The sequence below is a fragment of the Trichoplax adhaerens genome, genomic scaffold (assembly GCF_000150275.1).
Source record: "Trichoplax adhaerens TRIADscaffold_4 genomic scaffold, whole genome shotgun sequence".
Lineage (NCBI taxonomy): Eukaryota > Metazoa > Placozoa > Uniplacotomia > Trichoplacea > Trichoplacidae > Trichoplax > Trichoplax adhaerens.
In genome coordinates this window covers 4,588,850-4,599,746 of record NW_002060946.1, presented here as the reverse complement: position 1 = coordinate 4,599,746, position 10,897 = coordinate 4,588,850, and the positions used below count along the sequence as shown (strand labels likewise).

General features: G+C 32.3%; 2 protein-coding genes across 2 annotated transcripts; both read right to left on the bottom strand.

Moving 5' to 3' along the window:
• Positions 1–4,741: 4,741 nt before the first annotated feature.
• TRIADDRAFT_55709 (uncharacterized protein) lies at positions 4,742–6,370 on the bottom strand (the record flags this gene model as incomplete). Its single annotated transcript, XM_002111524.1, has 6 exons — positions 4,742–4,822; positions 4,936–5,092; positions 5,240–5,331; positions 5,484–5,602; positions 5,738–5,881; positions 6,220–6,370. The coding sequence occupies 6 exons, from the start codon at positions 6,368–6,370 to the stop codon at positions 4,742–4,744; spliced, it is 744 nt and encodes a 247-aa protein (XP_002111560.1).
• A 2,143-nt stretch (positions 6,371–8,513) lies between these two features.
• On the bottom strand, positions 8,514–10,318 carry TRIADDRAFT_24319 (uncharacterized protein; the record flags this gene model as incomplete). The annotated part of the gene is made up of 6 exons (XM_002111523.1): positions 8,514–8,698; positions 8,837–9,034; positions 9,118–9,247; positions 9,399–9,650; positions 9,745–9,849; positions 10,028–10,318. Coding segments are annotated over 6 exons (1,161 nt in total), but the record flags the coding sequence as incomplete, so codon positions are not given.
• Between the last annotated feature and the right edge of the window lie 579 nt (positions 10,319–10,897).

The following is a 10,897-nucleotide window of genomic DNA, read 5'->3' as shown; positions in this document are numbered from 1 at the left end:
TATTAATCCTAACGATTTTGTATCTTATTATTACGAATCATTCCGTAAAGCTGTTGCAAATATCTTACGGACTACTACACCAATTATTGTGGATATTATTAATGTACAAGCAGCTAATCCATCACAATCCACTGCTCAAGCTATCGATATCATGTTTGCAGCTCATGGCAGTCCATATTATGCTAAAGATGTTATTGAAAGTCGTTTAATGATGCAGAAAGCTTCACTAGAAGAACAAACTGGTTTATACATTAATCAAATTGGTGTCGATGCCTGCCAAACCAATAATTGCTTAAGTGGTTGTAGGACTAATGTTACTACTAATAATTCAATTAATTTTGTTAGTCCTGGTAGTAAATCATTTACTGGTGTTGACGTTGTCGTTAAACCAGTTTGCTATCAATGTAATTTTATACCAGTCCTACAAAATTGCCAAGCGAATCATTTACCATGCCTTCATAATGGCAAATGCCAACAAAGTCAGACAGCAGGTGCAATATGCCAATGTCTGCCAGGTTATGATGGCCAATATTGTCAATGGAGAACACGTAGTTTCCAAGGCAATTCTTATTTCTGGCTACGCTCATTACCGAAGTGTAATCAATTAACGCTTGAAATGGAATTTACAACGACCAATAGTGAAGGTTTATTATTATATACTGGTCCAGTCTCTGGTAGTAATGGTAATTTCCTCGCTATTGAATTAATTGGTGGAAGAATTGAAGTGATCTTTTCCGTTTCAACATCAAGCAATTCTGCTGCATCAGGCACCTTAGTTGTAGCGAATGGTAACTTAAATGACGGTCGTTGGCATAAAGTTAAATTTCAATATGATGGCAAGGTATTCATACAAATAGTATAGGATATTGTTTTGTATTTGTTCGAAACCGATCACGATAATTATGACACCGCAAATTAGATTCAATATTCCTACGATCAGTTAGAATACATGTATAGTTCCATATCTGCTTTGAAATAGATTTTGTTATTTAATCAATTTACATAATTATAAAATTGTAATTGCAGATTCTCAGTGTTATCGTCGATGATTGCTTAAAAGCACCACTGATTGATGTTAATGGGACGTTAGCTCAAGATCGAAGTAAATGTTCAGCGAGTAGAATTCTACCAGTGGCAGCTAGGTATTCATCATGAATAATAAATTTGAAATAATTTAATATAATGATCTGATTTAACAAAATTTACGCCATCTATATAAAGATACACTAACAGTGTTGTAGAATCATTTAAACTTCATCGAAATAATGTAATCGTATAACTTTTAGGATAACTTTAGCTAGAGAGATTTTTAATCAAAAAGTTCTTTCATTTATAGATATATCGCAGGAAATGCACCTGTACAACTTGGTGGACTTTATATTGATGCTTACATTGTCCAAAATAAAAATCTGCGTGTACCGTCATATCAAGGTTGTATTCGAAATTTTAAAGTTAATGGAGAATTACAAGATTTGGACAACCCGTTAAGAGAATCACGTACAAGCCGTTATTGCTCTTCGACTACCGAATGTTCGAGTAGTTGCAATAATAATGGCAAATGTGTCCGATCCTGGTCGAGAAGTATTTGCGAATGTAATCTAGGGTATAGTGGCGACAGCTGTCAAATAAGTAAGTTATACATTAAATTCCTTTTGATATCTATTCTATGTGGTAATGTCAGATGCGTTCTATATATAAAATAAATCGATGCATGATGGTTATTAATTTCTTTCTAAAACGTAAGCGCAAATTGCACAATCAGCTAGCAAAGCTCGATGAAATGATTAACTAGAGGCAATATTATTTTCTTTTAACTTTTCAGAAACTGTTTCGGCTCGTATTCCTAATAATACTCGAGGCTATATACGCTATGATATCAGCCAATTATGGACCGTTACTTACAGTAAATTCGAGTTTAAAGTTATAACCCGAGATCGTTCTAATTCTTTGCTACTTTTCGTCGATACCGGTAGCTCAAATAGTTTGGAAATGATTCAGGTAAATTATAAACTCATTAAGTAAAACTGAATCTTGACTTAAAAACTAGATATTTGCCTTGATTTTTTGGTAATTACGGAACATTATGTACTAACTATATCAATAACTATCTTTAACATTTCATGCATCTTCCTAATATCACAGATGGTCAATGGAAGTATTAGATATATCGTCCAATTACCAAGCTATCCTGCTCAAAGTACAACTATTGATGTAGCATGCGATCAGGGTACCTGGTGTCTAATTACGGCTGAACGTATTGGCAACGTTGCATCGTTAAAAGTTAATAATAAAATCAAGTACTTTCAACTATCCGATGCAAGCCAAGATCAATTATTAATTATTTCCGGTAGTGAAAGGTATCAGTTATACTTTGGTGGTGTTCCTGAAAGATTTAATATAAGGACTAATTCATCAGAAAATTTCATGGGTTGCGTCGATGATTTTCGTTATAACGGAAGAACAATTTTAGCCAATCAATCAGTTAGTGGAGTTACTCAAGATTTCGTTGATAGTATCTATCTTGGATGTCGTTCAATGGGCTGCATTCGTAAATCCGTGTGTCCATCAAATTTGTATTGCGATGATTTATGGGATGCTCATAGGTGTATTGATATTTGTCGAACGAGAAATCCTTGTCAAAATAATGGCACTTGTAATATAGCTAATAGTCAATTTCAATGCTCATGTCATCATGGTCACTTTGGCCCAGAATGTCAATTTGGTGGTCCAGCTGTTCAAATGCAAGAAATTCTCACTTATTCAGGAATTGGTGGTGGTGCTATATTAGCATTTTTATGCATTCTTATAATTTGTCTTATTATACAATCGCGTAATAAGCGAAAAATTCGTGAAAAATTAGAGTATGCCAAAAAAGGCAGTGCTAATATTGCAACCTATCGAATCGAAGGTGGTGGCGAAGATGATGTCGATAATTACGATCTTAATATATTAAAGAATCCATTACCTGATTCAATAAGTTCTTTACCGGTTAAGATACCATTATCACCCAGTAATTCATCTAAAAGATCTTATTCTTATAATCTACGACAAATGTCCAATGGAAGTGTTGTAATTAAGAATGGTTTGCCTTCATCGAAATCGATCGATCCAGATGAATTAATGAAACGATACGTGCGAGATGATTCTGTCAAATACTATGCTGATGAAGGTAAAAGTACCCCTGCTGGATCATTGAGCTCGCTAGAAGTGATTGAAGATGATGAAGTTATGGAAGATGATCAAGCATCATTTAGTTATTTGAATGTATGGGGACCACGATTTAAACATCTAGCGGATATTTATAATACACCATCTGTCGAAGATATACCTAGTAAGAGTGAAAATGTATAATCCAATGCACATGGTCAATCAAATTGAATAGTATACATCAACATATGTAGCAGTTATTATTCTTACTCTGGTATTTATCTCGTTTACTACAAGAAAATTGGGTAGCAATAATGTAGTTAATAGATAGAAGTCATAGACTGTAGATGATAAATGTAGATATAGAATATGCAATAATATAATAGACATTAATATAGAGGTAGAGAAATGCTTTTCAAAATTGATAATCCTTGGCCCTTATAAAGCAAGTAAATAGCATAGAATAAACGCGTGATTTTTTTTCCTATTTTTAAAAGTAAACTTGTGAGAGTAAAGGCCAAATGCAATTGGCAGGTGTCAATCATTAATTTCATTTAGCCCTGGTATATAGAAGTTCACTAACATTCATGCCTACAACTATAGGCGCTCTAAAATTTTAGGAAAAAATTTTACCATCTGATGTAATAGGTCGTAAATGTTATTAGCGCTTTTTTTCGGACGCAGATAAGAATATTAGCAACTTATTCTGCTTAAAAATTTATTAAATAATAATCATTCAAATGTGAAATATATTTGTATATGATACTACATAATATTTGTATAGTAGCAGAGTTTGCATTTAAATCTGTGTTTCCACTTCATTTTGCTATTTGTTATTTTTTTTCCAGTTTAATTTTAACTTATTTATTGCCTTCAGTATGACTGCAAAAAGTATATCTTGTATTGAATATTTGCTGCTTTTGTCGTACCTCTATTTTATGCATTATATCATATAATACATGTACAGAATACACTATGCTATGATAATAATTATTATTGATTTACATGGTATTGTTAAGGCATATTACGTTGTATAATAACTACGAAGCATATGAGTAGTGCTTAGGTGATATGTCAGCTACGATAGTGTGCTTAAAACCTTCGCTAAAATTCCTTAGTTGTCATAAACAATGTAGGATTGGCATTGTTAAAATAGTGGTAAGTTGTGACTTAGATCTTAATATGTATGTGCAACATTATTTCCAGCTGCTTTTTTTAACAGACATACATATTCCGGCATATATATAGAGAGAGAGAAAAAAAGACATATACCTAATAAATAAAAATGTTTGAAATTGAAAGTGCTAGCTAACTGAAAACGAACAATAGAGATTGCATGGTAGCATTCAGGATTAGTTAACAATAGCACAGTTATACTCTAAAGAAAATAAATCTATAGTATGGCTAAATTGTCAAGATAGTACTGTACATGATAAGTTGCAATGGCTAAATTGCAAGCTCAATTAAAAATAGTGTATCTAAGCGTAATCCGTCATATATTGAATGCGATCCAGCTTGAAATAACTGCAGCTTCAATTTAATTTTACAAATCAATCGTCACCAGATGAAATAGCAAGTGAACACAGGAAATTTCCTACTTCCTTAGTACATCATCACTCTTTGTCGTAAAGAGACTATCCAATTTATTAGAGTAGTTATCAGTCATGGCCTGAATCTGAAATAATAACATATATACGTATAAACAATACTGCATGCGCTTTATTCAACTATCTTTCCCTTCTGAAATTATAAATAGATTCGAAAGCAATACAGTATATCTATCATTACCTTATCCTTTGTATCATAAACATCATCCTCGGAAACCCCTTTCAGTTTCTTTAAATCGTTCATATAGTTTTGCCTAACCCGTCTAATGTTGACTTTAGCTTTATCGCAGCTAGATTTGGCAGTTTTTACAATCTTTTCTCTTTGTTCTTTTGTCATTCTGAAATAAAGTATGGGTATTTGCTCAGTTATATATATAAATACTTGATTAATAATATTACCATCGCTTGATGATTGTTATCATTTCACAATACTAAATTAAATATGAATATGGATTGTTTATTTGATATACATTCACATAACTTACTTTGGTATTGGAACTTTTAAGGACGGTCCATCTACAATTGGATTCAAATTAAGACCGGCGTTCCTAATTGCGATAGCAGCATTATTCACGACCTAAATCAAATGATTGATATAATGATATAAGTGTAGAAGGAGAAATCATTGTAACTTTACAAAGTATTGATTAGCAATTAGCAGTGGATAGGTATGATTATGTAAAGTTTATCTGGAAATTGAAACTATTTTACAAGTACAGATATGTGTACCTCAGGGAAAGCTGCTAATGATATATGTAAGAGCTGGGGAGACGTTGAAGTTACTTGACCTAACTGTTTTAGTGGCACTTTACCATCATTAGTTTGGACTGATATACGATTTAAATTTTCTATCGACATACATTAGCATTCATCCAATTAGTGCTTTAAGTTGGAAAGAAATTCGCAAGAAATAGCAACCGCTATCACAAAGATTAAAATGGTGCAATCATACAACATTTTCATAACTTCGTCTAAAAACAAACCTGGAGTGATTCTAGATACAAGGATATTACTGTATTCTCGCGCCAGGCCATCTACTATCCCTTCTAGCTTTATCTTCATTTCACTAAAACTGATCATATCGTCATCGAATGCAAGTTGAGATAGTTTCTTTTCTTGTTTCTTGCCTTTATCAGAAAGAAAGTTAAGGGAAGGTGAGATTTATATTAGCTGATATCTAGGTAACTTAATTGCATTATCGTTCTATCATACACGGGGTAAACAATATCTAACATCACTGTGAAAATGAAGTTAGGGAATGACTGTTTTTTATCGTACAGTACTGTATCGTAGGCATTATTTTCTACTATGCATGTGCAGAGCAATGAAATGCCTTGCACCTTGGGCAGATATTACAGCATATGACACACATTATGAGATACAGCCAGCTACCATCTAAGATGTGTCTATATCTCGGTAATTTAATAAGACTAACCATTGTCACTAACATCCAGCTAGTACTTACTTTTCTTAGCATAATATCGAAGCCATTGCTGCATCGGGTAGTAGCTCTGATTGAAATTGATCTGTCGATTGACAAAGTCATTTCGCCTGATTGGTAATGCACGTATTAAGAAGCTGCAAAAGCGTAACTTGCTATTCAATGCTACCGCCATCTTGCCAACGATGGTTAACCTTTCCTACTATTCACTTTAACAGGTAATTTTCTTTATACAGAAATGAATAAAATTGCAATTAAGTTGCAATGATTGCAAGATTCTTCGTAGGTTGCACGATGGTGAGCTAGCAACAGGTGGAAGGGGGGGGGTTAAGTGGGTCAAGCAACACCTTCAGTAGAGATCAATGTATCGCCTGGCGAATACTTTAAAAGTATCAGCTGTAAACTACTGTATCAGCACTAAAGCAATAGAAAGCGAAATGTGCTTCAAGTCGACCAGCATGACTGATTACGCCTTGGCATACTGAACTATACACTGTATATAGTAGACAGTATGAACAAAATGCCCATGTCAGTTTGTAAAAAAAAGAACTGAGCCATAGGAAATTCACTTTGGTCAATTTCTTAGTATCGTAGACCCTGTTTGAGTATCTAGATTGTCTAGGGTCTAGCTGGTGGGGGTGGTCACACTCCAGGATCCACATTGAATACAGTATACAATACTAACGATATTGTATAGTGAATTGAAGCTTAGGATTTTCAACTTAGTGTTTTTAGTAATGTTTGAGGCCACGTTAGAGTGCCTATACTCTCGATTGCTTGGGAAGCAAAATTAGCATTAGATCTATCTGAATAAACGCGATCGGTGCCTCTTCCTAAGGCATAATCCAAAATCTTTCCTTATGAGAAGGGTATTATACCATGGACTACCTGATATCTAGTAGTATAGCCATTTGCTTTGTATCAAACTTAATGACTTACTTGCGTATAGGTAAACATCATTATAAACAGATAGCTATACACATACTGTATATATGTTACATGAGTTCACCTCGGCTAATATGCATTATAGCCGGCGAAGCCCGAATTGAAGGCAAAAGTATTCAAATTTCGGGCTTTAGCCGGTTATTATGCATAATAGCCGAGGTGAACTCAACTAAAATTTTGTTTTGCCTACGCTTTGCTAATATATATCGATACAGCAAGACTAATCAACGAAATTGGACGAAAATGATCTTGTTTGATAATGTTAGTCGTAAACAAAACGAACCAATCAAATTCAGCAAGATTAATCAATTATATACATAAAATTAAGTATACACTGGTAGATCCGGGAATACGTAAAAATGCCTACAAAATATAGTATTATCTATTTTAAGTAGCAAATACACGTATGATCACATTTATATCAACACTTATAACCAGTTTATTGCTATAAAGCATTACTAGCTAAATCGGATATCTGATAAATGCAGAAGAATAAATACGTACTGCATAGCAGATAATATTATTTTCATTCGTATAAATAATTATCGCTAAATATAGTTTGATGAACACATCAAAAAAGAGCTATAGCATAGTCGTAAAATAGATGAAACCGATGTTATCATCGCAGCTTAAGGTATCTTCCTAAAATTATAACCTAGGCCTAGGTAGTAAAAATACTGAATAAAATTATAATAATGCCCAATGAGACCCTAATATATTATTTGCAATAGCCGCTTAACTCATTGACACCACAGCATAATAATAGAAAAAGATTATGCGATTATAAAGTGTAATAATACGTTTATAACACTGATTTTTCAATTAGGTAAAAATTAATGCAATATTTGAATCTTTAATATAATCACTTGGCTTGTTCATCATTTATACATATAGATATATATAGAGAGAGACATAAAAAACTTTTATCTATGTTATTATTCAATTGAATTCATAAAATTAAACAAAGATTATTAACTGTATTAATACAGTGATTAATCCGACATGGTAATTTGTAAAGATTTTCTTTTCGCATAAGTTAATTTCATATTCGCGTCATGCATTAATAATTATAATATATCAAACTGTAGATGTACTGTAGATAAAATAATTAGCGTATGGTATATATTTAACATCAACTTATTGATATAGGTTTAAGAGATAGCATGGAATAGATCTATTTCCATCCACCGTTAGTGTTGAGATACTTGTAAATATTACTGATTAGCTGACTTTTTCTTTGCCTTTTTTCCATTGGATGTCTAATTTATTAATTAATAAGATTAGATCCAAAAACTTTGATACATAGAAAGTTTTATATCCGCAAAAAAACTAAAAAATCCATATACAGGTACATATTTAACAAGCAAGTGGATTCACCTATAATAAGCATTTTTATTTTGTTTAATACTTACGTCTACTATCGATTCTGTCTTTTTTTGTGCAGCTCCTAATGCAATCGTTCTTAATCTTTGTGCAAAACTTAAAGAACACATTGTTTCACTTGCATTTTTCTCTGCTGGAGACGCTTGTACCATCATTAATGTTTTACTATTACCACCTATTAGTATCAAAAATGTGAGAATTAATGGCGTTATTCAATTCAGACATTTTGTAGAAAAATGTAGTAAATTAACATTAATTAATCAATAAACAAAAATTAATAATTGAAATGGTTAAATTTCACTACTATACTTACTTAATGAATCTTTCAACAAATAGGTCAATTTCGAATTTCTAAATGGAATGTGAGCTATTTTGTTTCTAAGAGCATGAATTACGTCTCCTAAAGCCGATAATGACTTGTTAATATATTGTGCCTCTTTCAAACGTTCTCCATCAGCACCGCTTTTTGATACTCTTTCACTTCCAGCAAGATCTATAAGATTTAGTTTGCCTATAAAATTTTTAAATAAAATTAATATCATAAACTACTGCCCTTTTTCATAACACAGTTATAGATTTATCCTTAGAATTAACCTTGTGAAGTTGCAGTATTATTAGCATTGGTACCAATAACTTCTACGCATAAAAGTGCGTGGCTACGTGAAGATACTACGTTAGCTTGGGTAGCCGCTGTTGTCCTATTACGGCCTCCTTCTTCAAGTATCTAGTGAATAAGGATATTAATTCGTATTTAAAACCGAAACAGTTTACAAGCTTGATATTTAATTGACGCTATTTAATAAGTAGCGATAATGCAAAAGGAATACACTAAGTTGACTTTGGAAGAGAACAGGTGTAATTATTGTTTTACATACATTATTAACATCTTTTACACATTTAACTTCAACAATGTTAAGGTTGGGAACGTAAAGACCACTACCATCCTTTTTTTGCTTTATGTCTAATTTTGCCATCGGATCTTTGCCAAGTAAATCATGTAATGATTCATTATAGATTTGTGTTAGTGAAACAAAGACTTGATAGTTCCAATGTGGTTTTCGCTCTTCAATTTCATGAAATATTTTTAATAGAGAACGTTGATAGATTCCATGATCATCAGGTGGACCCTAGAATAATTACATCATGACATACAGAATTATGATTGATTTTCTAAGATACTGTTCTTTAAAACGTAAGTATTTGTTTAATTAACAGTTTTACCTCCATTGTATAGGTTTTACCACTTCCAGTTTGGCCGTAGGCGAATATACACACATTAAAGCCATCTACGCAAGACGTAATAAGATTGCCAACCTCATGGAATACCTAATACATAAAGAAAGTTATTTATAGAAAGATGATTAGTTAGTAAAGGTATAAGTAATTCTTCTAATTAATATAGATATTTTGTTTCAAGATATTCATATAACAGGACAAATTATAGGAACTTATAAAAATTGTCATTGATCGCTTCTTGCTCTACGTTTTTTATATCTTGGCTTACCTCAACTTGAGTTGCATTTGGTTTGAAGATATGATCTAGTTCAAATATTTTCTTACTACCACGGTAGGCGACATTGATTATACTATCATCAGTTTTGTCAAAGCTGATAATGTTTTCGGGTTCAGGACCATCTTGGTCAATTGCGGGTCGAATACGACACATAACACGAATATTACCCTTTAATTCAACTAATTCATTATGGTATTTCTTCCTTAATCTCATTTCTTTTTGATAGCGATGTAGTAGCTCGACATTAACATCGGCAGCTTCTTTAATCGAGTCCATAATCTGATATATCGCAAATTCAATTCAATGCGGTATAGTTAGGTGATTGCATATCATTATAAAACGGAATACTTAGAGAGCAAACTAAGGATAAATATATAAAATATTGTTTGAACAAGAATTGATGGAAAACTAATTACCTTATGTTGCATGTTGGCGTATTCGGCCTGTAAAAATTGTTGATATTGAGAAAATTCTATTTTTAATGTCTTATAATCCTCATTGATGATCGAGTACTTTTGCTGAGTATTGTAGATAGCAACAGTGAGATCTTGTTTCTGTAAAGTCAATTGCCTATTATCTTCCTTGACTTGTTCTATTTCTTCATCCATCTCACTTTGAAGTGCATTCAATTGATCTTCATAGACTTGTTTCATTGCTAATGTTTTAGCATGGTGCATTTGTATCTTGTTAAATTTAGATTAAAAACAAATTAATTTCCATTTACAAAAAGGTTTAAAATCGTGAAAATTACATATTTTAAAGATAAAATTTGTAGATCACTATGCGTAAGTAAACTTGCTATTGCCATTACCTCTTCTTGTAAGAATTCAATCTCTTCATTTTTAGAGTTAACTAATTCAT